General features: G+C 48.7%; 3 protein-coding genes across 7 annotated transcripts; 2 read left to right on the forward strand and 1 right to left on the reverse strand.

The window, feature by feature from the left end:
• Nucleotides 212-1,461, reverse strand: LOC110407645 (translation initiation factor IF-2-like). 5 transcript variants are annotated; one of them, XM_021415541.1, is made up of 2 exons: nt 991-1,461; nt 212-434 (listed from the first exon to the last, which is right to left on the reverse strand). In XM_021415541.1, the coding sequence occupies exons 1-2, from the start codon at nt 1,433-1,435 to the stop codon at nt 301-303; spliced, it is 579 nt and encodes a 192-aa protein (XP_021271216.1). In that variant the 5' UTR covers nt 1,436-1,461; the 3' UTR covers nt 212-300. The 5 variants fall into 5 exon arrangements, with proteins under 5 accessions (XP_021271216.1, XP_021271218.1, XP_021271213.1 ...); XM_021415543.1 differs by having other exon boundaries at nt 212-530; XM_021415538.1 differs by having other exon boundaries at nt 212-398; nt 806-1,461.
• AKAP10 (A-kinase anchoring protein 10) lies at nt 1,425-16,762 on the forward strand. Its single transcript, XM_021415513.1, has 15 exons — nt 1,425-1,614; nt 4,049-4,096; nt 5,035-5,217; nt 5,549-6,106; nt 7,282-7,380; nt 7,613-7,697; nt 8,038-8,161; nt 8,707-8,843; nt 9,812-9,956; nt 10,396-10,569; nt 12,301-12,410; nt 13,254-13,336; nt 13,898-13,950; nt 14,573-14,668; nt 15,308-16,762. The coding sequence occupies exons 1-15, from the start codon at nt 1,593-1,595 to the stop codon at nt 15,311-15,313; spliced, it is 1,923 nt and encodes a 640-aa protein (XP_021271188.1). The 5' UTR covers nt 1,425-1,592; the 3' UTR covers nt 15,314-16,762.
• Nucleotides 16,933-26,114, forward strand: NLE1 (notchless homolog 1). Its single transcript, XM_021415515.1, is given in 14 exon segments — nt 16,933-17,687; nt 17,689-17,763; nt 18,103-18,246; nt 18,323-18,540; nt 18,628-18,707; nt 19,004-19,080; nt 20,417-20,514; nt 22,155-22,347; nt 22,485-22,620; nt 22,994-23,040; nt 23,203-23,405; nt 24,362-24,521; nt 24,611-24,681; nt 25,169-26,114. Coding segments are annotated over 14 exon segments (1,671 nt in total). The 5' UTR covers nt 16,933-17,531; the 3' UTR covers nt 25,182-26,114.

Here is a 26,405-nt window from a genome sequence, read left to right on the forward strand (position 1 = left end):
GATTTGTTACACGTGTGGGTTTTGAATGCTGTAATTGAGCTGGGCACTTCCCTGTGATTAATTATCTGTGAGACACCAAGCTATCAACAAAGTCTTGTTCTGCTTTATTAATTCTGTCGAAACAAGCACATCCCACGTAAATCTTTTCATGTATTAAAGCTTGTTTAGTTTTCAAGCTACAGAGAGGGGAAAATTACCAAGCAATTAGACCTTTTTTTTTTTTTCCTTTGAATACTTTAATTTAGGGCGGTGTCCTCCAGCTGCTCTGATGTTGGCCAACCTATGTCCTGAAGTCATATTTCAACTGATTACTCCGTTAATTAATCTGTCACGTCCTGTTACAAACTCCACAACCTGATGCTTCTCATGTTCCCCGTCCTGATCTCCAGGGTCTGAGGCTGAGAGATGAACCGTGGATTGGAGCGTCAGCCCTTCTGCACATTCCCAAAAGGGGGAGATAATTTCAGTCCAGCAACTGTAATTCATGCCAAACGTGCTCGCAGCTCGAGCTTTCATCAATTATCTAGGATCTGATACAAAGATAATTGAATTATCTTGAGGCCTTTGACAGGTTTTGGATTAGTTCGTTGGAAAAGGAGCTGCTGCTTGAAAATTAATTGCAAAATAAAAGGTCTTCCTCATTAATGCGAGGGGGGATGCCTACAGTTTACCCACCCAAGCAGCACGCTGCCAGCTGCCCGGCTCCCTGCCAGCCCTGCCTTACTGATGGCAGTAACTGCCACTTCACAGCTGGCAGCGCGTCCTGCCTCAGCCCCAGCAAGAATTATGAAGAGCAGCTCCTGACCTGCGGACACGGAGCCCTCAATCGCTGCGAGGCGGACAGAGCCAACAGCTGCACGCAGCGCACGGAGCTCGGCCTGGCTGCGCTGTGTCCGACACCCACACCGCGAGCTGCCAGGCGTGTCCGTAGAGGTCCGGGTGCAAATGCTTTTTGACAGCCGTTAATGTAACGTTCCCTCTGTGATTCACCTGCAGCGGGTGCCGCAACCGCCACTGCCCCGCGCAGCTGAGAATGGACGAAACCCTTCGCTCTGCGCCCGACGGATAACTCGGGATTTCTGTGAAGGATCTTGGCTCCTCTGCCCCATTCCCGGCGTCCAAAGCGGACATTTTGAGGCCGTACCTCGCGGATCCGGGCTCTCCGGGACGCTCCGCCCCGTCCCCCGGCCCGCACCGGCCGCACCTCCCGCCCCTTCGCTGCCGCCCGTCCCAGCGCGGGCCGCTCCCTCCGCCCCGGGCCGGGCCCCGCTCCGCCCTCAGCCAAGATGGCGGCCCGGCCGCCGTGCCCTCTCCCAAGATGGCCGCCCAGAGCCGCGGATTGGCGGGCCGCCTGAGGGCGGGGGCCGTGGTCGCATCCCGGCATGCTTTGCGCGCCGCCGGCCGGAAGAGGGAGCGGGGCGGTTGTTGACAACATGGCGGCCGCTGGCGCCTCCGCGGGAGGAAGAGGCGGAGGGAGAGGCGGCGGCGGGCGGGGGAAGGCGCCTCATTCATAGGGAGCCCGGCTCGCTGTCCGCGTTCCCCCGCCCCTTCCTCCCCCCTCCCGGCGGCCGCCTCGCCCCCTCCCCGGCACCATGTCCTTCTTCAGGCGGAAAGGTACGGCCGCGGGGCGGGCAGGCCGCGGGGGGAGGGGGAGCTGGCCCCCGGTGACGGCCCCTCCCGGCCGCGGCCCGGGCCCCGCGCGGAGCTGAGGGAGCGGCCGGGGTTGAGCTCGGGCTCCTCGCCCCGGGCCCAGCGCTGCGGCCGCGCTGAGCTCCTCGGGGTACGGCTCCGCCTTTCCCGGCGCTGCTGGACGGAACGCCGCGGGCCGCCTCGGGAACTTCGTGCGGGGCGGTTCTCGTAGCGGGGCTGTACGAACGCGGCCAAAGCCCCGGCGGAAAGAGGAACCTCGTTGTGCTGAGGTCTTCATAAAAGCGACGGAAATGATCGCCGGAGGGTTGCCGTGACTCGTTTGGCAGCTGTTAACGCGGCGCAGGTTGAGGTTTGGAAGGAGGGCTCCAGAAACGCGGGGCTGGCGCGTGCTGCCGGTGCGTGTCACTGCGCTGCGGCTCCGCGGGCCGAGCCCTGGAGCCGTGGGAAGCGGCACTGGTAGGAAACGGTTCTGCCGAGTGCGGGGCTGTGACCGCTGCGCTCAAGGCAGCGTCCGCTCCAGAGCCGGCTCTGTGCAGCGCGGGGGGTAATGCTGCGGGTGGGGGAGGGATGTGGTCTGAGCGATGGTTTGGCTCTGGGCCGGTGAGCGCTGCTGAAAGCTTTCCCAGCTGAAGCACCACTGAGAATGGCCTTCGTGGGGGAGGTCGTTGTGGTTTCTCTGGGAAAAAGAAGAGTGTAAACTTTGGGTCGTTTTTGCAGTTCTGAAACCACCGGGGGTTTTATGAGTGTCCTAATCCTTTCGGGGCTGTCTGTAACTGAAGTGGAGCTGCAGAATAAAGCGTCTGTGTTGCCTGTAAGCAAACTGCTCAGAGCTGCTTCTGCTGCTCCCTGGGTGAGGGGAAGCGTGGAGCTGAAGTTCCCTCCTGCACTTAACCACGGAGCAGCCTCAGCTTCCGTGAGAACTTTCTCACGAAAGAAGTGATGGAATGTGTAACCGAGGACCTGCTTGTTGCTTTGATGGAAGCATCTCTGGCCCCAGAAGCACAGCTGGAGCTGAATGCCCAAGAGAGGCACTGTTAAAGGAAGGAGATGAGTGAGCTTTCATCCAGATCGTACACGAAATAATATTGCTTTGTTTATCTGCATTACAGATACTTTAGATAAGATCTTAAACTGCAGCTGGGAGAACGGCAACAAATAAATGCTTATGATAAAACTGTAGGCACGTGCAGGCCAAAACCGGACAGAAGTGCCAGTGTCTTTGCATTGGACTCCTCTTGTTTAAGAGGATACAGTGTTGGGTAGAAATTAAAGCCATTTTTTTTCCAAATGAAATCGTAGCGGCCTGTGCACAAAGAGCATGGCAACGTGAGCCAGGAGTTTGTATTACCGGCGGTGTGCGGGGAATTAGGGAGGAGCCGAGGGGTTGGTGAGAAGGAACAAGCGTGTGTGAATGGAGAGCGGGTGCAGGGAGGGCTCTTCTGCTGGAACGTGGGAATTCCTGTCCAAAGTTCGGGTTCAGTTCGATGAACGAACTCTTTGCGTCGTTAAAGAGAGAGCGAGTTTGTGGTGCTGCATGTAGGTTGCTTTGTGTCTGTTGTAGCTCAGTGTTATTTCAGATGTGTGGATTTCTTCAGTGATGTCTCCTGCACATCGGCACACACACTGGGTTATGGAAAAGCTGCTTGTTCTCGCTACCCGTTTCCAGGCTGGATCTGGCTGCAGGAGGTCGGTTTAAAAGAATCCAGATCTTAAAAGGAATCCAAATCTTAAAAGAACCAGCACCCATTCTCCCAGGCAGGCTGGCAGTGCGGCGGTGCCGTTATGTAACCAGTGGCTGACGGTTCCCTTTAAAATATTTAAAACACTTAGGTCGGAGTAGGAAGCATTTTTTTTTAAATCTGCTCGTGTTTTGTAATGTAAATGTTTGATTCCAATCAGTTCCTGTTCATGGTTCTGTTTGGAAGGGCTCCAGAATCAGTGCTCAGGGCTGAGCTCTGTGTGTTAACTCGGGCCGGCCCTGGCTCTGCACACCACTGCTCTCCTGTTGTTTCCAGATGTGATTTGTGGCTGAGAACACCTGCTCTTCCAACACATCCATCCCATCCTTTCCCAGCAATGCTGTTTGTTGAAGTAACCTTGAACATAGCCTTGCCTTAATCACAGGGGCAGCAAGCATCTTTCCAAATGGTCATTCTAACGCGGTGTATTTCATTAAGCTTAATTTGTGAGTGAGAAGGGTTTGCTTTGGAAAGTAGAGCAGCACAGAAGCTTTGGAAATCTGTCGGTTCTGAGATGTGTAGATTTAAGATCATTTTCACAAGGTGATGGCTTGCGTCTTCCTTTGATACTTGCTGAAGTTGAAAATTTCACCTTCGTTCTCCGGTGAATGCCATTTATCACTCAAAATAGCAGTAACGTTTTCCTTTCTGTCTTACAGTGAAAGGCAAAGAACAAGAAAAGACCACAGATGTGAAAGCAATTAAAAGTAAGATCAATATTTATTTCATTTGTGGAATCAGATCTCTGCTGTCATCTGCCACTTTAGTTTTGTCTGCCGGGATGACTTCGTACAGCTGGGCGCAGACGGGGCCTGAGCCTTAAACACAAAACAGACCCCAGCTTGGTTCTGTCCCTCAGTGCTGGTAGCACGGCTCTTTCCCAGCCATCTTGCTGAATCTGCATGTATGGACGGGTACTAAATTATGTCCGATGTGAGCTTTAATGGAGGGCAATCACAAAATTCAGTCCCCTTGCGAGGAGTGGCTACTCCTTGCCTACAGTGAATTCCTTGTGAAGCTTCTTGCTTATTTGTTGTGTCCTTTGTGATTTTGATGCTTGGATTAAGTAGAACAACTTTGTCTCCGGTGTTTGTCGTGGATGATTTAGCCCTCCTGTGCTGCTGCTTCAAGTGATCTGTCACTGTGCTGCGTAAGCGTGAAATCGTCAGCTCCTGTCACCTCGCGTCACCAAAATGTGAATAAAAATAAAGCGATGCAGCATGAGAGTCAAGAGCACCAGCTTTCCTGACACCGTGATGAAGCGCGTCGCGATGAAGCAGTGCTGAGATAACGTGTCATCTGACTCGCTTTATTTTTAACTGTCGAGGTGCGAGGTGTCCTTGCCTGCCATCCTAATGGAATGCAGTTTCCCAAGAGCTTTTGAGGCTGGTGTCACTGTGCCATGTTGCTTTTTCCAGCTTTGTCACCGAGTAATAATTAGCGGATGCTTTTAATATGCTTGAGTTTTGTATGTGGAAATGTGTTGTGCTCTTTTGGCTCAAATAGCCAGCTGTGTTCTAAAAGAACTGAGGGAGATTATACTCTTGCAACCTCTCTGGTTTATTCTGGGAGTGCTTAGCATTGGATAATGCATGGAAATGGATCCAAGGTCCTTTTCTTTTAATCACTGCTGTCTTGATTCCAGCTCCAGTACCTGTACATTCCCCTCAAAGAAGCACTAGAAATCATGCCTTGCTGGAGGCTGCAGGACCAAGCCATGTGGCAATTAATGCCATCTCTGCCAACATGGACTCTTTTTCTAGCAGTCGGACAGCTGCCCTTAAGAAGCAGCCAAGTCACATGGAAGCTGCTCATTTTGGAGACTTAGGTAAGGCTTCATCTGCTCTGTAAGACTCTGCAATTTCATTTCTCTTTCTTTTTGCCTTACGCGTATTACTGGTATGCTCCTCATTTGGTGGTCTTCAGTCAAGTAGATTAGGTAACTCAAAAAATTTCTCTGCCATTTCAGTAGCATCTTTGTTAGCTTAGAAGGGTTTTGAACAGGCAGTAAAATCATTGGCTGCTTGGTTTCTCTTACAAGAGGTTCCTTTGCCCTGTGTGCCATCAGTTAGAATCATCTCTTTGCTGCCTGTGTTTTTGTATTGAATACAAATGCCTGTAGCACAGTACGGAGTCATTCCCTTGGTGTTTTTCTTTAGGCAGATCGTGTCTGAATTATCAGGCTCAAGAGACCAAATCAAGCCTTTCAAAGACCCTTGAACAAGTTCTGCAGGACAGTGTAGCCCTCCCTTATTTTATCCAGTTTATGGAACTGCGCAGGATGGAACACTTGGTGAAGTTCTGGTTAGAGGCTGAAAGCTTTCACTCCACGACATGGTCCCGTATTAGAGCACACAGCCTGAACACAGTTAAGCAGAGTTCGTTGGCGGAGCCGGTGTCGCCCTCGAAGCAGCAGGAAATCGCATCTGCTTCTCCCCCTGGTTTGCTCGAGGAGAGGCTGGAGGACGCTAGCACTGTCCATCTGCTCAGGACCACATCAATGACTCCAGACAAGAACGACAGAACTAGCAACAGCCGGAACCACGTGCTCCTCTCGGGCCGAGAGAGGGATGATACCAGTGTTCTTTGTCTAAGAAAATCCGAGGCAGGGACGCAATCTGTTCCAGCTGATCATCAAGAATCTTCCAAGCTTACAGTATCAAATAGAAACAGTCCCTCGTCCGCGCTAAAGGACTTGTCAGGAAAACTAATGAAAAGTAAGTGGTGTGTGTTCCCTTTCTTGAAAAAGGTGGGGAGATGGGGAAGGCGCGAGCTGCTGCTTGCTTCGTGCAGTGAGCTGCCTGGGTTCTCCTGTCTTAGTAAGTATGGTGTGATGCTGTGAGGAGGAAAATCGTTTTGTATGCGAGTAAGTCACTGTGTAAGCTGATAGACAATGTAAGTGGTGTGCATGTTTTGGCTGGTTGTTTAAAAATAAATGTGCTGCTGAAAAATCATTACGTACTCTGATCCTGCACGTGTAGCCGTAAGGCACAAAGATGAACATTGTGCTGTCTCGTTTTTCCCTCACTCATCCCACTCCACGACTTAAGAGAACTGTAGGAAATTTGGATAATGGGGCTGAGAACTGATGATAAACGTTCGATGGAAGGTAAATATCATCCTGTGTAACACAAAATATTGGTTACAGAAGTATTGGTACCTACGTGTTCGTGAGAAAAGACTCATAGAGGCGTTGTATGGAACATACTGTTCTTATTCTTGGATTTATTTGATAGAGTTCCTCCCCTTGTAACTGATTATTGTCATTTGGAGCCCACCTCTTCAGAGGCTGCTGGAAGTAAGGATGCCATGACAATACTTGTTTTTCATAGTAAGCTACAAGCACAGTAACCTCTTTCTTTACTCTGCATTTACTCAGTCCTCCCTCATTTTATGCAAGTCCGCAGTCAAAAAGGAAACACTCCTTTCTTCATAGTGGTTCCTTTTGTTTGCTCAACTGTTTCCTTGTGTTGCATCCCTCTCTCTTACTGATTGCCTTTCTCATGTAGTTACTTGTCATATCCCTCCAGAATATGTAATCTCAGCCCCAAAGTATCTTAAGCAGACAATGATGCTCTAGAAAGCAGAGGTGTTTCTGCTGGGACTAAGGTGTGCAGCTGAGGAAGAGGACACTCTCCTGTTTGGTGGCAGGGAATTTGGAGCTGCCTTGCTGTATTCCCTCTCACTAGATAATCCGTGCTGGCTAGAGGCAGCACAGCCACGGCAGCTTGCTGATAGTGAGGAGTGGAGTAAGAAACTGAAAGCTTCGTGGGAAGGAGGCTGTCACTGCTGATTAGATACTCGCTTTCCTGAAGAGCAGATGTTTGTTGTTCACTCCTTTTTAAACTTGTCCCAGTAATGCAGAGTTTGATTCTGTGTTTCTTCCTTGTAGGTATAGAACGGGATGCAGTTAGTACTTTTACCAAATATATTTCTCCAGATGCTGCTAAACCAATACCTATTACAGAAGCGATGAGAAATGACATAGTTGGTAAGACTGCATGCTGCCTGTTCATTGTAGAGCTTCCCCCTTGCCCGTAATGACTTATTTCTGGTATCTTTAGAAAGTAGTGCCAGTGTCTCTTAAAAGGCCTTTTTGCACATTCAGGACCAGCTGATTCTAGCAGGTTTGAAGTGCAGGATTTCATGAACTACTCATTGCTTGTGCCTTTCAACTCGGTAAACCAGCTGTGCATTACAGCTAACCTGTTCTTTCTTTACAGCAAAGATTTGTGGGGAAGATGGACAAGTGGATCCTAACTGCTTTGTTACAGCACAGTCCATAGTGTTTAATGCAATGGAACAAGAGTAAGTGGCCTGCATTGTCCTTTTGCTTTTAAAAGGTGGTCCCATTAAAAATGCTTATGAAAACACGCACAGAAAACATTGTGTAGTTGTCTTCTGGACTTGAAGCGTGTTCAGATCTCTCCCTCCAAATCTGTTCTTGTGATTGCTTGCTAAAGTTGTATTTGTATGATGTTACTGCATTCTTTCTATTGTTCTGATGTTGTTTGTATGTATACCCTGTACTGTTTGTGGACAGTTTTACTTCAGTCTGTCTGAAGACTTCTGGGGCAAGAACGACGTGGTTCACACAGTGCATTTAATGCTGTTGGCCCTTGATAACAAATTGTTGCTCTGCGTGCAGGCACTTTAGTGAGTTTCTGCGAAGTCATCATTTCTGTAAATACCAGATCGAGGTGCTGACCAGTGGGACTGTTTATCTGGCTGACATACTTTTCTGTGAATCGGCTTTGTTCTATTTCTCTGAGGTGAGTGTTGGGTTTTGGGGTTGTATTTTTTTTTTCTGTCCCTTTCTATCCAATGGAAAATAACTCGTTCCTTGAAGGCGCCAATAAGGACACCTTAAATATAACCAAAGAGATGAGGTGTATGATTTCTGTGGATTATGTTGAAAGATAGTTTAGTTTAAATGGATTGTACTATTCTTGTCCATATGCAGAGCAATTTGTAGAATAAGTATTTGTATCTTCAGTGTAGTGACTGCTTCTGTGTGACTGAGTGCTTTGTCGGAGCTCTGTCGTGGACTTCTTAATCTTGCCATGTGAAGCAGTGACTTGGAGAGCATTAAACGCAGAGAAAGAAAAATTCTAGCTTTGCTTACCTCAAGTGGGTACCAGGCAGAAGTGATAGGTTGAGTGATTGTACAGTTGTGCACTCCTGTACCAGCACAGCATGAAAACAGCTTCTCGTCCATCTTTCCATATGACGCATACAAGCGGTGGGGTGGGGTGGGATGGGATTGTCTGTGTTTCTTTTTGTTGCTTGCTGAAACTTTTTAAAATTTCCCTTCTAGTACATGGAGAAGGAAGATGCAGTCAATGTATTGCAGTTCTGGTTGGCAGCGGATAACTTCCAGTCTCAACTCGCTGCCAAAAAAGGCCAGTATGATGGGCAAGAAGCACAGAATGACGCCATGATTTTATATGACAAGTGAGGGAGTTCAACAGTTCTCTTTCTGAAGCTCTAATTTTGTCTTTATACTTCTGTGTTGCACACTGAAAGAGGAGCTTTTAATTTTCAGACGGTGCTCTGCCATTCTGCACTGCTTTGCTGAGATGTGTGTTATTTAGGTGGCCTCTGTGTGTGTGCACACAAGAACCCAGCGTTTTCCTCATATGTAAGGAGAAAATCCTTATAAAGACTTTGATCTTTAAACAAAAACCGGAATTTTCAGGACTTGATTGCTAAAGCAGATGTGTAAGTGCAGTAAATCTTAAGTTTCCGATCCTCTTAGCCATTACACATAGACTGTATGTGCTTTTACCATACATAGTCAAAGCCACACAGCTTGTTTTTAATGTTTCAAAAGATTTATTTTTTTTTAAGGAAATGACCAGCCTTTCAGCAGTATTACTTTTTCTTTACTTTGGGCTTCAGCTTAGCAGTAGTGCTGCTGGATGATGGACATAAGAACTGCTTCTGGATCCCTAGCTGTGAGGCTTCTTACCAGAAGTTTGTTGAGATCCTGTTCTAATAGGAAGTCAAAATTGTAGAAGGAAACAACTCGCTTGTGTTAATTCCACCCCCTTGCCCCCTCTTCGTTAACAAACTCAGTTTGTAATGAGCAAATGCTGCTTCCCAGTTGTGGATATTTTCTGCTTTGTTCCGGTTTCTGTGTTACAGAAGTGTGTGTGAGATTCTGCTCACCGATAACCACGTTATGCTTTGTTTCTTTTATCTGTATCTTCAGGGAGGGGCTTTATCAAAACTGTTTCTGTGAACTGGGGACTTTTTTCTCCCTGCCCTTAGTTATTATGAGTTGCAGGTACATTTTTGAAGCCAGCACCATCTAGTGGCTGCAGCGGCGTTAATGGCCTCTGGTGGAAAGGGGTAGGTATTCAGCCCTGGCAAAACTTTGCAAAACCTTTTGTGTTGTCTTCTCCTGTCTGGTGCTGCAGGTACTTCTCCCTTCAAGCCACGCATCCTCTTGGGTTTGATGACTCTGTGAGGTTAGAGATTGAATCCAACATCTGCAGGGAAGGTGGTCCTCTCCCAAACTGTTTCACTACTCCCTTACGACAGGCGTGGACTACCATGGAGACGGTGAGACAGCTCCTTCAGACTGGGTCTGGCATTTAGTACAGATGATGGAGAGATTCTGCAGTGTCAGGCATTCCCTTTAGCATCTCTGCCTCATCCTGTTATTATAATGACTTCCTGTTTGCATAGGTAATGCAGCAGTATTAGTGAAGTTTGCTAGTGTTTGCTAGTCCCCAGCCTGACTTGAAAAGATACCAGTGTGTGGTTTGGAGCCTTGTAGCAAAACAGCTGTGAGCCTGCTGTGTGCTCAGGTCTGTCTAGAGGAAAAAAACTCCCTTCTGGGGTTTGGTTACTGTGTTAGCTATTGCCTAATTCTTGTGCGGACACTTGTGCGCCATCTACACAAGGACTGAGGTGTTGGTGTGTCCGTTCTGTTCTACAAGAGATGTATGGGAGTTGTGCAGAACGACCTTAATTAAAGAGGACTTCTTCTGTCTCTCAGGTTTTTTTGCCTGGTTTCTTGTCCAGCAACCTTTATTACAAATACTTGAATGATCTTATCCATTCAGTTCGAGGAGATGAATTTCCAGGAGGAAACATTGCACTGAGTATCCAAGGGCCCGGTAGCTCTCCGGACAGCGATTCCATAGGGGGCCCAGATGGCTCTGCCTCCCAGGTAGGAGTTCTTCTGTTTGATTCTGTTCTAGTAGATGCTGCAGTCACTCTGAGATATCAGAGTCCATTCCCTGTAAGGACGTATCAGTCTGTACTGAAGAGTCAGGTCTGGAGTTAAAGCTGTTTCTCTGTACACACACAGAGCAGTGGCATTTTGTGTCTGACCAGGTGGCAGTCACTAGTTTGTGTCAGCAGCCTTTCCGTGCTGCAGTCCTCAGGTAGCTAGTTGTGTTGCTCTGTAGAAGATGGCCAGACTCCTGACCTTTCCAGAAGAGGGCTCTGACACTTCGCTGCGTTTCTTCTGGGATGCAGTGGTCTGGAAACTGAACCTGATTTTGTTTTTGCATGTATATAGTTTGATTTAAAGCTGGCAATAAAAAATAAGTCCATAGCTGGGCAGGGCACTCTGATAGTTCATTAACCATAACTGGAGCTATGTGCTTGTTCCTTTGCAGTACTGTGTAGAAACAAGAACGTGACTTTGTTTCTGTTGGCTTTCTTACCTTTCTTGCATCACTGAGATGTGCACTGTGTATCTGCCCTGCACGGTGCCCTGGTCTCTTTGTATTACCTTCTGGGCTGCTGCTTCCTGAGAAACATGTTCCTCTGTGGGCCTAGCTTGAGACAAAGGCAGTGGAGCACATCCCATTCTAAAACCATATAAGTAACATCAGGGAAACGTTTGCAACCAAGGGTTGTCTGTTTCAAAAACTCTAGCTTTGCTTAATTCAAATGTGGACAAGGGAGAAGATGAGCGGATTCTAGCTTATCTGTAACCAGGTCAGCATGCAAGTGCAGGCCCAGCTGAGAGCAGAAAAGCCAAGCAAGATCTGCTTCTGCTGAATTGCTTTTATTGAATGCTGCAGTGCTACCTGGGGGTTTAATCTGGTATGTAGACCAGCAATCCTGACGTGCTGTGTTTCCAGCAACCTGGAATTGGTACTGTCTGCTTTTACTAATTCTGTACCTCCTGGTGAAATGGCAGAATGGGAGCGAAATCTGTGCTCTGACCATCTTGAATGATCCTGCTGTCTGATAGTAGCAGAAGAAACTGCTTGCAGTTGTCTTGCTTGGCGTGTTTAGGGAGTGCTGCATTTTGTGCTGTGCATTCCTACTTACGAGTAGGAGAATCTCAGTGCTCTGCATTATTTCTGCATAAAGAACAGCACTTACACAGACCAGAAGGAAAGGAGTTTGTTCTGAGTTTAGGTGCTAGTAGATTGCTGTGCGTTTGTGCTCTCCCTGCTGGTGCTCAAATGTTTCCTTATTTTATTCTATTTTTGCATGATCTTATATAAATGCTCCGGGCCAAAAGATAAATGTTTGTTCTCTGTTTCTGGGGAAAGCATAGTGTGCTTGGGAATTGCTCACCCATGAGAGGGATGAGGGGAAACTGCTGCAGCTTTTGAGGCAGTCCAGTGTTAATACCCACAAATAATGTGCATGCACACACAGATCTGTTGATAATGCTTTGACAGCAGTCTTTATGTATATAATGCTGACCTGCACGTTGTGTCTTTTGGCTCTGTTTGTGTAACCATCATCTTCTGTTTAAAAGCAATGTCATGCTGCATTAGGAACTCACCCTCATGTAGATGCTCTCTAATTCTGTTGCGCTTGTATGGAGATGTTTGGAGGTTTACCTAAGTGTAAAAGCTCTAAAGTAGTAATTCTGTTAAGAAGCTACTAGTCGTTTGCATTGGGCACTAATACTTAGAATTTTTGTTTGTAGTCCAATGTCAAAAAGGCTAATGTTAAAATCCTGAAAAATTTTGATGAAGCAATAATTGTAGATGCTGCGAGTCTGGATCCAGAATCTTTATATCAACGAACATATGCAGGGTAAGGTTCATTCACTGTCTCATTCTTCCTAGCATGTGTCTCATCTCTTTCTCATTTTTTGCAATGTCCTTCTGCATTGAGAATACACACAGGTGCAAAATGTTGCAATCTTAGTATATCTTAGTGCTTGAAAGTAAACTTATTGTGGGAGTGTTTTAACAACGATGTCATAGTGAATATTTTTCTGACTAGAATGGCAGCCAGGAGTATTTCAGTAAGATTTTCTTCCAGTTATTACTCCTCTTGGAGTCAAAATCTAGCAAAGTAGTTCCTATTTGGATCTCAATAGGAAAAGATGCATTTGATGCTGTAATGCACAGCTTTGATTTCTCACCCCTTCCATAGTGGAGAAGGGCTTGCACTTCATTACTAGGTTGCACTGCTGTTTTTCTGTTTAAGTTGTTCTTTGTTACAAATCTCTTCTGCTCTGTGAGTCTCAAACAGGAATTTGTTTCTATAGCTGCTTTCCTTTTCTATTCCTTACTACTCTCCTGTCCCTTTAAGTACTGTAAACTGTTTTCTCCTTAATAACATTTTATAATAATGTAGAGCACTTGTTGGCACTGCCTGCTGATAGGATTGAGTCACAAAGCATTTGATACTTATAGCTTCTAGAAGATTTTTAAATATAGACTTTTAAGTTCAGATAGACAGGAAGAAAGGGAGATCTTTTTTCCCAGTGTATCAATTATAGGTGGAAAAGGTGCTAACTGGTAAAATGCCAATTTTCTGACATGAGAGTCTTTATAGCACTGACCTCTTTTGTTTTCCTGATGGATAACTTTCCCTGTGCTGAAGTTCTCTTAGTAACCCGTGTGGTTCCATTCTCCCTTCTCTCTTCAGGAAGATGACATTTGGACGTGTCAGTGACCTGGGGCAGTTTATCAGAGAGTCTGAACCGGAGCCTGATGTCAAAAAATCAAAAGGTTTGCTTTCAATGTCAGTGAACACCCACAGAACTTCTTACTTCAGTCAAGATAAGTAAGATTCTTGACTCTCTCCAGCTCTGTTTAAAGCCAAATAGAGATGCTTGGGGAATTGTCCTGCACTGAGGCAAAGCCCCGTTCCCTGGCCGAGTGCTGCTTTTCTGGTCCAGTTGCACTGCTGGGAGCACGAGCAGCCTGAGGGAGCTGGAGCTCTCCATGGAACCTGGCAGGGATGAAAGCCTCTTGCAGCTGAGCTGATCAGCCCTTCAAAGGTTTGGTCTCAAGAAGGAAAAGAAGTTCAGCTCGCCACATGCTTCCCACCCACTTTGGGATCTGCTGTTAATGCTGCTTTTCAACTCTGCTCTCTGGTAAAAAGGAATGATTTGGACTTGCTGCCTAGAGAACCGTGGCTCCCTCTATTCCCTTGTCTTTCATGTCTCTCTTGTGTTCTCTAACACCAGCAGTGCAGGCCCTTCAGAAGTGTAGAGGGAAGTAGCTCCTACAGGGATGCACCACAGAGCTTGCTAATTTAACTTGTTGGGTTTTTTTTGTCTCAACTAGGGTCCATGTTTTCACAAGCAATGAAGAAATGGGTTCAAGGAAACACGGATGAGGTGTGTCCTCTTTTATCTTGTCCTGGTGACATACTTTACAGTTTGGATTAGGGAAATTAAGTGTTCAGGTTCTTAATCCTGGCTGTTTCTTTGACTGTCTCTGATACACCAATCAGAACTCTCAGACTGTGTACCAAATATGATAAAATTGCCTGCACCTGTGAAATGGTGTCGGGTTCTTTTTGTCCCTATCCCCCCCACCAATGTTTGATGGTTTATCTGTTAAAATTAACTATGTGCTTACAGTCAAGGGGGTTTTACTGTAGTCTTTATTAAGGGTGGCAGTGCTTGTGTTTTTTGCTTTTTTCTGTGTAATGACCACTGTACACAGGTTGTGGGCTGCATTTCTCCCCTCCAGAAGGGCTTGGACAAGTCCCCAGCAGATAAATCTAAACATTTCACCAAATTCCATCAAGCAGTAAATATTCCTATTAATTGGATTGAATACAGTACATGGAAGCCAGGTGCATTTGCATCAAGGGAAGCTCTGCTTCGTACAAGTCACTGTGTTGTGAATGTTAACTGTGTGTCTGAGGCTGAGAACGTGAATTATGCCGAGAATGCCGTGTTCTTATTTAACAATTCCAGCTGTCTGTGTTTGGGATGTTTTTTTCTGTGGCAGGCTCAAGAAGAGATGGCTTGGCGGATAGCAAAGATGATAGTCAACGACGTCATGCAGCAGGCACAGTGCGAACAGCGTTCGGAGAAGGTCACAAAGGTAAGAGGGTGGAAGGCTGCACAGCTCTGTCTGGCCTGAGCCAAGGTGTGGGAGGAGCAGAGCTCTCTCTTGCTTCCTTTCCTGGTGCCTCAAGTGCACGCTGTTAGCACAATGTGAAGAAACGAAGGTTGGATGCCTCTCAGCCTATGTACAGAGTTGTAGGAATCTTGTCACGGATCTCTTCAGTGGGTCTGTGCAAGTCTGAAAAGGGTACAGTAGCTGTGTTGGTAAGCAGTAGTTCAGTGTTGCATGTTGATGTCTGATGCATATTGATGCCTACAGACTAGGCTTGAATCAATGGTCTGTAGTTTCACTCTGTGACTTTTAGTTTTTGGAGCAGCTGTGTTTAAATGACTTGCATAATAATTTCACCTAATAGCTTGGCTACAAATCACATAGCTCCAGTCTGACTAGATGAAAAGGTCACTCAGCACAATACTGGGAAATGTCAAGTGGCTGCAGATGTTCTGGATTCAGTTAAGGAAGTTACTGGAAGCTGAAGATGGAGAGCAGCTTTTTTCTTTCCCAAACTCATAAGCATACCTGGCTGCAACATTTGTGAACACAGAATATCTCTCTGCGTGATTGTCACGTGTGTTTTAGGGTACGATGAACTCTAACCCTGCTCTTCTTTTCCAGCTATGATTTTAGAAATGCCGGAACAGGAAATCTGGTTTTCTGCATTGAGAATGAGTGAACTTTCCCTTTTGGTGGATTCTTTAACACAGCCAGTAAAAACAAAGCACTGTTACTCCAACTGCTGAGAACTCCCTCGTTTATAAGGAAGAATTAAAAAGAAGCAATCCTGTACCTCCACTGTAGAGCGTGAAGAAACACTTTTTTCCTGTTGTATGTGGCGTTTACCATGATGGTTTTTAGAGATGAAGAGACCATTGCTGAATGTGTCACTGAGAAACTGTGATCGGCTTCACAAATACTTGACCCTGTCTCAAAAGACTTCTAAGCAAAATATCTGGAACGGGACGCAAGCCGCAGCAAGGAGGGGAGAGTTTTGCTGTAGTTTCTAGTTCTGCTACCAGTCATTCTGAAACATGCAACTGCAAAGGCCATGGAATGTGTCCCTGACATGGGCCGTTGGAGGAGCGAACCCGAAATGGTGAATTCATTTGCAGTGAATGTCCTAAAAAGTTCTAAGTTTTTAATTTTCCTTACTTGAAATAGATGAGTATTCAACTGTAAGATAAATGTATTTTACTTCATAACTACATTAACTTTGAAGGCAGCGTAGAATGATGAGGAGCAAAGCCTGGCCGGTATAACTCTTCCTTGTCAAGCTCTGACACTTGCACACATACAGTCACCTCCTGCTTCTAACACGCAGCAGACTCGAGCAGACTCTAAATCTGATGCTTGTGCAACCCTCTGCTCCTGAGCCTCGGCTGTGGATGCACACCATGGCTTGAGGAGATTCTACCCAGTCGACTGCTCCATGATTTTTTCCTTTCCATCCCCTAAGCAAGGAAAAAAGTAATTGCTGCTACGTGTTACTGCCATTCTGCATAGCTTGTTGTCCTCAGACCAACATAGTATCTAATTCCAGGTGTTTGGTTTACAAAGGAAAATAATTTTTCATGACCTCTGACCGCCTTTTTCCTGACACTGTCAATACGTGCAACATGCAAAACCTTTAAGTAAAGCCACAGCGTGACACAACACCTCCATTTTTCCCAGTGAATTGATTTTTGCAGAGTATCAGAAGCACTGTGTGTAACTCTGTTACGATATCGCTGCGTTTTTAGTATGCAACACTTCTACTTTGGGTTTTTTATTTTACTCACGATTGCTTTTTTTTTTCCTTGTGCAAAAAAAAAATCACTTTGCAAAAGAACTCAAATCATCTCCAATGTTCCAAATATTTTGATTGACTAGCAAGTGTTATTCTGTTGCAATATTTGATTGTATAGAGAGACACTGTATTGTCTATATATAAAAACAAAAAGGCAAAAAAGGCTGTGTATAGGTTTTTGGTACTATGTACCACCTCTTATTTCTCTCATGCCCAAGTATTCATGTACTTAAAACATACTATATTTAATTGTGTTTTGATTTAAAATATATAAATATTAAAATTTGTGTCAGTTTTCTGTTTTGATGGGATTTGAACTTACATGGTATTTGATTTTTTTTTTTAATGTAGGTCTTGGAAGTTCATAGAAAAGACAAAATGTTTGCCCTTCACATTTGCAAACATTTATTAATCTTGCAATGGCTGCCATACTGAATTAGGAATCATGTCTATAAATATTAAACAAGCTTTTGAATGGAGAGTAGGGGGGAGCTGTATTAGGTGTGTCCCTGTTGCCATGCCTGTGTGTGCTGCTCTCTTTGCTGTGTGGACAGCTGATGGAGAAGACCTGAGTCCCTGGGAGGATGGAGTTGTGGCTGCTCTGTGGCTCTGCTTGCTGCCCACCTGCATGCTAACGGAGCACTCTGATCGTGCTGTAGTGTGAAGCGCTGAAGGAGAATTCCCTCCTCAGCTCAAGCAGTGACATGCTCTGTGCCTGCACACCAGGAACTGTGGTTGCTCACAAGCCAGGGCTGGACTGGGCTGGTGATCACAAGTGTGGAGAAGGGTGCAGATGGGCTGTCCTGCAATGCAGTACTGAACTACACGTGCGCTGCTGAGTCGTCTTGTGCAGAAACCTGAACCACGATGCATTTTGCATACACCGCCATTACTTCTTTTTCCCACCTTGGCCACATTCAGAACTCAGAAGATACTTTGCCGTCCTAGCAGAGCACGTTTACAGATCCCAGGCGCCAGGTTTGGGCCCCGATCACGCTTTCTTTCAGCAGCTGTGCTGCAGACGAGACGCGCGGCACGGAATTTAGCGCTTGCTTCATGATGGGTTTGCAGAGCAGGGCTGAATCTTTTTCCAGCCCAGTGAAGCCGTGTTTAGGTGGAACGCGCCCAGCATTGTCCCGAACCCGCGGCCCCGCGGAGCAGCTCCCACCGCTGGCCACGAGGGGGCAGCAGCGCCGCGCCCAGCGCCTCCTATCCCCCTCTTCCTCCCCCCCCTCCGCGCAGAGCGGCCGCTTCCGGCCCACGTGGGGCGCACGGGCACATGGCCGCGGTGAGCGGGGCCGGCGGTGGGACCCGGGGGGGGACCGGGACCGGGACCGGGACCGGACCGGGGCCGGGGCCGGGTCGGAGGGCCTGCGTCCGCACGTAGAGTCTGAAGGGGGGCGGGGCCGTACGGGATAGCAGGGGCTGGGGCGTTCTGTGGCCTACTGACTGCTATGGAGTCTCCTACAGGGCTCTTCTGGCCTCCTGGGTGTGTCCGTGCAGGTGCCCCTGCCGCGGGGTTCCCCTAGAGCGGCTTCCTCTCCCCGTTGAGGACTGTACCTGCCTGGGGCTGGGCGCTGCGGAGCTGCTCCCACCCCGTATTGGCCCTGAGCCCGCTGTCCCGCAGAGTATGGAGCCTACCGAGGACGTGGAGCGGCTCCTGATCCAGTTCCGCGATGAGACCGGCGAGCCGCTGGGTTCCCCCTTCGACGTGCCCGTCAGCATCACGCCGGACAAGCTGCAGCTGGTGTGCAACGCGCTCCTGCAGCAGGTGAGGCTGCCGGGCCCGGGGCGGCCGCAGTTCCTGGGGCTGCCCCCCGCCATCCTTCCTGCAATTTCTCCTCCAGGATGAGCCGGTGCCTTTGGCCTTCTTCTTCCACGATGCTGAGATCGTGGTTTCGCTGGAGAAGAGCTTGGCAGGGCAGGCAGTGGAAACGGAGAAGGTTCTCGACATCATCTACCAGCCGCAGGCCGTGTTCAGGGTGCGGGCGGTGACGCGCTGCACCAGCTCCCTGGAGGGACACACCGAGGCCGTCATCTCTGTCGCCTTCAGCCCCACGGGAAAGTACGAGGCTCTGGCTGCGGGTGGGGCAGGTCAGCAGGTAGCAGCCACCGGGCGCCGTGCTAATCCTGCCCCTTCCTGCTGTCCCAGGTACCTGGCGAGCGGCTCTGGGGATACCACCGTCCGCTTCTGGGACCTCAGCACGGAGACACCGCAGTTCACAGCCAAAGGTGGGGGCAGGGTGTCCTGGGAGGGCAGCTCCTGACCCCCGTCCTGCAGGGGTTCTGTCCTGCTCAAACAGGGCAGACCTTGGGTGCTGTCTGAGCTGCGTGGGTTGGGACCGTCCTCTGGGGAAGGGAGCAGCTCTTTTCCACTGAGCTGAGGAAACAGAGGAAGAAGGTCTGGCCAGGAGCAACGTAAAGGGTTTGCCACACTCTTGTCCCGCTCTTGTGGCTGCTGCGTGCCAGACACTGGGGACAGGTGGGAGCGGCTCTCTGCTCACGTTTGCTTGTGCTCTCTCTGCCAGGTCACAGGCACTGGGTGCTCAGCATCGCCTGGTCTCCTGATGGCAAGAAGCTGGCCTCGGGCTGCAAAAACAGCCAGGTAGGTCCCTTGTGCCCTCGCAGAGGGTCTGGGGTGATCTAGGGGTCTTGCCCAGCGGACCCTCCACAGCCCTGTTCTGAACAGAACAACCTGGTAAATGGGCTCCAGGGTATTAGCGATGAAGACTTGTTTTCTCTAGGAGCTGGGGCGAGGCAGGTGTCTAGTTGTTCAGGGCAGGATTCCCAGTGTCTCGGAGAAGCTTTGCATGTTGGCACGTCGCAGTGGTAGAAAGTAGTGTCTCTGAACTGGCCTGTGCCTCAGCTGTGCCAGGCAGCACTCTGTTGCCTTTGTAGAAGTCTCGCCGCAAGAGCCCTGCTGTTCTGTGGCAGACGCTTTTCCCTCTGTACAGGAAAGAGTTCAGGATCTGGACGTGGTCCTTGGCAGACAGTTCCGTCACGAGGGAGATGTCTGGAGCAAGAAGGGGTATCGGCCAAGCCAGGGTGGCTGCGTGTGTGACCAAGACGTGCAGCAGCAGCCTGTTTCATAGTGCTTCTGCTCAGACACAGCCAAATTCCCTCTTGCAGGAATGCAGGGGAGAGCCCTGCTCCAGCTATGGGGCAAAACATGTGTGCTAAACATGCTTCCAGAAACGCTTAGGGAAGCAACAGCAGGTGGGCACAATTAAAAGCAAGTTATATGTACATAACTTGCTAGGCTGCAGTGGGACGTTGGCTTGCTCTGACTTTTGAACAGGCTGGGAGCAAGGACAGAGAACACAGAGCTGCCGAGCGCTGCTGTCCTGGGCTCGGTGTCTGAGCAGCTGCCCTGTGAGGCCACTGTGATATGAGCCCAAAGAAACAAGTGGGTTCTGGCTTTAATCTAACCCAGGGAGCTGCTTGTTCTGTTTTCGTTGTTTCTCCGAGTTTCTTGTAGCCTATGACTAATGCCTTGGCTCTTTTGATGAGCATTTATAGAGAGAAAGAAAAAGCAACAGAAAACCAGCATGTGTCCCACCCACAGAATCTGATAATAAGCTGCATTTAGCCCGCTCTGGCTTTCATCATGCTCTGCAAACATTCACTAACTCTCTGGCACAGGGTGTAAAGGCTCGGCTGGCTTTCTGGAGAGCTGGACTGCTTTTGGGTTGGGGCAGATATTTTTGTAGCAGCAACATCTGAAGCAGAGAGGAAGGCGAGCAGGTCTCATGCTTTGAGAGGTCAGCTGATTGCAGCTGGGGACAGCAAAGGCATCCAGCTCTCCTGCTCCCTTCCTTTTCTGCTCTGTAAATCCCCACAAGACTGAGGATACCTATCATTTCTAAATGGAGCCCGATCCATCTCTGGGGTTCATGTGACTTGTGGCCTGACGCAACCCTCTTGCTTCCTCTCTTGGGCAGATATTTCTCTGGGACCCAGCCACCGGCAATCAGATCGGCCGCGTTCTCACTGGCCATTCCAAATGGATCACGTGTCTGTGCTGGGAGCCGCTCCACATGTAAGTGAGGGGCCAGCCCAGCCTTCCTTCCCCTTTACTTTTAAGGCAAGGATGAGCTTGACCTGAAGGGCATTCCTCTTGTTTGCCTTTGTCCTGTTATGGTGTGCAGAGAGAGTGTGTTCGGAAGAAATGGCTCACAAGGTGGGGCAGGAAAAATGCATCCAGCTCTGGAGTCCCAGCTGCTACTTGTTGTTGAGCTGTGCCTCGGATTCCCTCACCCTCCTATAAAAGTGAGACCTGTTGATGGAAACTGCTTAACGTTTTCATAGTGCTGCACAAACTGCCCACAGTGCTGAGCTGGGAGCGGGAAAGCCTGTGGGCATGGAGCCTGAGCTCAGCCTCTGCAAAGCGCTCCCTTTCTGACCTCCTGCATCCTGATGGCCTCTGTTTATCATGGGTGCTGATTAACTGGGCAAGCTCCTTATCCCGATCAGCTGAAGCTCTGTCTGGGAGAGATGAGTGGAGGGAGACGGTTGTAGCCAATAATCCAAGACATTATAGCAATGAAAGGGGGAAAAAAAAAAAAAAAAAAAGGTGTCCTGTCCGAGCAGAGCCCTATAAATTGAATTTGCCAGTAGGAAATTCCAGCAAACAATTAATTGGATTTGCAAAAACTGATTATAAAGGAAGATCAGGAAATGGAGAGGAAGGAGATGCCCCTGCCGGGGCTTGACTTCCCTGTCTCCAGCTGGCTGCACTCTGTGCTCAGTTCCTGCACAGAAGGATGGGTTGTGCTCTTCCTCAGCCCCGCACTGCCCTCATGCCATCCATGTGGCTGGTGGTGCTATCAGTTGTTACTGCGTCCCCTGACTGCTTGGCACAGTGCTGTGCTGCTCAGTTTTGCTTCTCCTTTGAGGACAGTTTGTTGTCAGCTGCCAGCTAAAGGGAAACAAAGCTGGTGCTCTGGCAGCTCCCTCTCCTGAGAGCCGTGATGCAGCAGGAGGCAGTGAGTGTCCTTTTCCTACCGGGGCCAATGTGCGGGTGGTTATGGGAGTCACTACACCAAGGAGGTGTGGAAACCGATGCTGGTTTTGGAGCGAGTCATTAAAAAGGTGTTGATAAAAATGCTGTGCAAAGGACTGGGAGCAGTTTGTTCCCTTGTCCTCGCTGGGCGTTGGCCAGCAGCTTCCAGCTGTGTCCAGCTTGCTCTTCCTGAGCTGTGAGGATGGGCTTTCCAGCTCTGTGTCACTCTCACTGCAGGCCAGCACATCTCCTGCCAGATGCAAAGTATGGTGTAGGCAGGGAATATTATACGTGGTTTTGTTTCTGGTGGTCTGTGCTGCTTGAGGAGGTCCCCTTGCCCAGGGAAAGTGCCAGTTTGTGGTCCCCTTGTAAGTCAGTGGGTTAAAGCTGGCTCCTGTAATAACAGAGTAATTACTGAAGGCTCAGGAGCCAGGTTTACACTGGATTGATGCTTCCAGTGTGCAGCCCAGCAGTCAGTTTGGAAGAATGCATCTGCCTGCTGTTCCTCCACCTGCAGAATCTGGCTCTCTGTAGCCCTCTCTCTGGTCTTAACCCAAAAGAGAAAGTTGTCTTTTATTGACTTCTGGGCCCTTAAATCCTCTGGGGCTGATCTTAAGAGATATCTGTGGAGGAGATGTGTGCACTGTGCAAATGGATTATGTCTTCTTTTTGCTCAGAAACCCGGAGTGCCGCTACCTGGCGAGTGCTTCCAAGGATGGCAGCATCCGCATCTGGGACACGCTGATGGGCAGGTGTGACAAAATCCTCACGGGCCACACGCAGTCGGTGACTTGTGTGAAGTGGGGCGGTGATGGCTTGCTCTACTCCTCTTCCCAAGACAGAACTATCAAAGTGTGGAGAAGCCAGGATGTAAGTGGGGCGGGTAGCCCTGCAGCCCGTCCACAAAGGGGCTGGATGCAACTTTGCCTGTTCTTCCTGGCACAGGTTATAGCTGTCAGTCTGTCTGTCTTGCCTGTCCCTCTCTAAGTGAGCGGTTTTGTTTCCAGGGCATCCTCTGCCGCACCTTGCAAGGCCACGCTCACTGGGTGAACACCATGGCCCTTAGCACCGATTATGTTCTCCGCACTGGTGCCTTTGAACCTGCTGAAGCCACCATCAACCCACAGGATATGAGCGGCTCCTGTAAGTGCAACCTGGTGTTGGAGCGTGGAGGAGATGATGGGGAACCTGACATCTTTTCTTAATGCCACCATGAGCTGAAGCAATCTTGAAAGCCATGAGCAGACTGTGCTGATGTTGTTCATGCTGACAGCCATGATCTTTCTGGTGTGTGCATGGAGTTGAGCAGTCTGGGAGCTGGGAAGGCCACCTTGAGTTCAAGGCCACTCTGCTCCCAGCGTGGCCCTTGGCAAGGAGGAATGGGCTGAGCTGTCACACATGTGTCTGCTTGGCCCACAAAGCCAGGACTGTATTTGGCATCACAAGGTTGTAAAGTTGCTTTTCCCCTAACCATTTCCAGTCTTCCTTCTTACCCTTCTCCCTTTCTCTCTCCCAGTGGCAGAACTGAAGGACAAGGCACAGCAGAGGTATGATAAAGTCAGGGTAAGTCCCATTACAAAGTTTATCCTTGCTGTGGTTTATAACACTAGTGCTGGTGGAAGCAGTAAACACGCACAGTTGGCTGTTGACCCCAACACTGGGTGTGTTTCCAAACATTCCACAGCTGGCTTGTACAAAATTTGAGTTCTTTCATCCCTTTCTCAGGGCCAGGGACCAGAAAGGCTCGTCTCAGGTTCAGATGATTTCACACTGTTTCTTTGGAGGCCAGCAGAAGACAAGAAGCCACTGGAGAGAATGACAGGTCACCAGGCATTGATTAACCAAGTCCTCTTCTCGCCAGACACCCGGATAATAGCCAGTGCTTCCTTTGACAAATCAATAAAGCTCTGGGAGGGCAGGACAGGAAAGTGAGTTTTTTTTGTTCTGTTACAAAGGTGGTGTCTGGGTCTGTGTGTGATGCACAGGTTATGCAGAGATCAGCAGCGCCCCACTGTCATTGTCAGCAACTCCCTGGTGTGTTCAGCATCTCAGAGACATTCTGCTACCTCTTTGCTCTGCTGCTGTCACTCTCTGCCCTTGATAGGTCCCTTGTCTGGCTCCTCGTGTGTTGTGTGGTCTGTGCTTGGCTGGGTGTGTGCAGTTCTGCTCTTACCCAGCCACAGCACTGCACTCAAGTAGCACATGTTGTCTGCTGCAGGGATGGTTCTCTGGGGCAGGCGTGGCTGTAGTGGGGTGGGATGTTCCACTTGACTGCTCTCCTGAAGACATGTGCGCGTTGCACACTGTAGAGTGACCCAGTTTAAACCGTGTCCGTGCCAGGGAACAGCTTGTTCTGGATGATGGAAATTTGTGTAGCTATGAGTGATGCTGTTGGTGTTTGGATGCCCCTGTAATCCAGCTTTTAACCTCCTGACAGAGTATTGGTGAGCTTCCTGGGGCAGCAGTTCTTTACTTGTTCTGTCTTTGTACCTATGATCTCCTCTGGTTTTGTGTCAGTAATTTAGTGGTCTTTCTAAGCCTAGGCATGTTCCTGCTTGGCTAGAGAGAGGAAGGACACACCTGTACAGTGAGGCTGCAGCATTGCCTGCTGGTGGTGGAGGAATTGAGGAGAAGAGCCTGTCCTCTAGAAGGCTCTGAACCTTTCTGGGAGGAGTTTTAGACGTACTGAATGGATTCTATATAGCAGTTGGCTGCCCCGTGTGTGCTGGATTGGAGTGTGCTGGGCATCCCATAGCAGGGCTTGCTTGCAGCTATAAAATAATGATTCTATGATGAAAAAGCACAAAGGCTGCACAAAAGTGGGTTTGAGACAAACCTGGCTGCCCGCTCCTCTAACAGCTTGGTCATGCCACCTCTGCTACAGGTACCTGACGTCGCTGAGAGGACACGTCTCAGCCGTGTATCAGATCGCCTGGTCAGCCGACAGCCGCTTGCTGGTGAGTGGGAGCAGCGACAGCACGCTGAAGGTCTGGGATGCGGAGACAAAGAAACTGGCCATTGATCTTCCTGGCCATGCAGATGAGGTGAGCGTCCGGTCAAGCTGAGGTGTTGGAGGTGGGGATGACTGCTCTTTCCAGGACAGCAGGACTAACTGGCTCTCTCCTTACACTAGGTTTTTGCAACAGATTGGAGCCCAGATGGACAGAGGGTAGCGAGTGGAGGGAAGGATAAGTGTTTACGGATGTAAGTAACCTGTGGTCCCTCCATATAGGAAGTCACAGCCACTCCACGTGTCCTTCAAAGCTGCAGTTTCCTTGCAGAGACCTGCATGGTTTTAGGATATGATCTCTCCTTGCAGAGAGCACAGCATGGGCCACATTTCAGCCCAGAGACCTGACCTCCCTCTGCAGGAACTGCTGCAGGAGTTGACTAGAAAGCAGAGTCCTCCAACTGAGCAGTCAGTGGTGAAATTTAACTCATGTTTTGGCTCTTGCAGAGGGCTAGAGAAGGGAAGGAACTGTTGTACCAGTTGGTCAAAGCCATGATTTCTCACCTTGCTCTGTCTCCCAGTTATGCATACAGGCAGATTCCTGTGAGCTGATTGCCATTTGACCACAGCTGACAGGAACCTGGTCCCAAGGTCCCTGCTGTGCCATTTTCATACAGTGCTGGGCCATGTGGCAGTACTGGTGCCAGAGCACAGTGTCTCAACAGCTCTTTCTGTCTGCAGATGGCGTAGATAGGAGCAGCGACACGAAGCCACCAGTCCTGGTCCTAAGCTGGCCTGCCCACTGGCTCAATCTGTCTGGGAGATCTGCAAGACGATGGACAACGGAGGCTATCCTGAACACATCTCCTTGTTCCTGTCAGCTGCTGTCCCTCATGGACTCTTTCCTTATATTTATTTAAGGAAACTTTATTTTCAGTTCTTAGTAAGAGCTATGCTTTGCAGGATCATTTTCCTCTGAGCATTACAAGAATGATATCTCATCTGCCTCCATCCCAGCCTCCTTTTTATTGACATTTCAGCCTTAGTAGCCTCACCCTTTGAAAAAGAAAAGCACAGGGTGGGGACATGTCATGCTCTTCCTTCCCACGTGAAGAATCCTGCATGCAAGAAGGCTTTTAGTGGGAACTGAAAGGGTTGTCCTTATGTGACCTTCAGAGAGGGAGAAGAGGAGGAAACTACACCACATCATTACAGTGCAGAATTGTGCTCGGCTGCATGCCTGAGACAGAGATCTGCTGAGAACATGGTCTCAGGGCTTCTCGTTATTCCAGTACGGTTTTGCCTTTCCACACAGCCCGTTTACCCATAAGCTGTGCCAAGCATTATCTGACAGTGATTCTCCACATCCACAGCAGCTAACTCATATGCCCATCCATTCATCATCATCATTCATCCTGAGTGCAACAGGCAGCAGCATCAAATTGCTGCAATAGCTGCATAGAGTTTTCAGGTCTCGATGGCTCTTTGAAATGGGAAAATGAATCACTTGTGCCTTTGAACAGGGTGCTCGTTTCCCTTCCACTTCTGACTCGGGGAAGTAAGGAAGGGGTGGGGAGGGGGAAAGACGGAGCAGCATTTTGGGTTTTGCATGGCCCTTGCCCTGGATATGTGCTGACAGCAGGGCTGGGGCTGTCTCAGTAAATGGCAAAACTTTTGTTGCACAGAATTGGCTCTCTGGAATTTCTCCAGTGTATTTATTTGCCCAGTGGGTAAGAGGGATTCACGCTATTGGTAATATATTTGTAAGCTTGCTTGTGAGCCTTTTTATAAGTCAATTTGGTCTTCCAACAAGCATGAGGCAAATAGATCTGGATTTAATTTTAATTTCCAGGATGGTTATAAAACAGTGAAAATCAGGATGTGATTAATAAGGAGTAGAGAATATATTGTCAGATTTCATTGCACCAAGTTAGCGTGAAAACCAAAACAGTCTGCATAGCTCTCATACTGTGGTTGA

Source organism: Numida meleagris, chromosome 18, assembly GCF_002078875.1.
Source record: "Numida meleagris isolate 19003 breed g44 Domestic line chromosome 18, NumMel1.0, whole genome shotgun sequence".
Classification (NCBI taxonomy): domain Eukaryota; kingdom Metazoa; phylum Chordata; class Aves; order Galliformes; family Numididae; genus Numida; species Numida meleagris.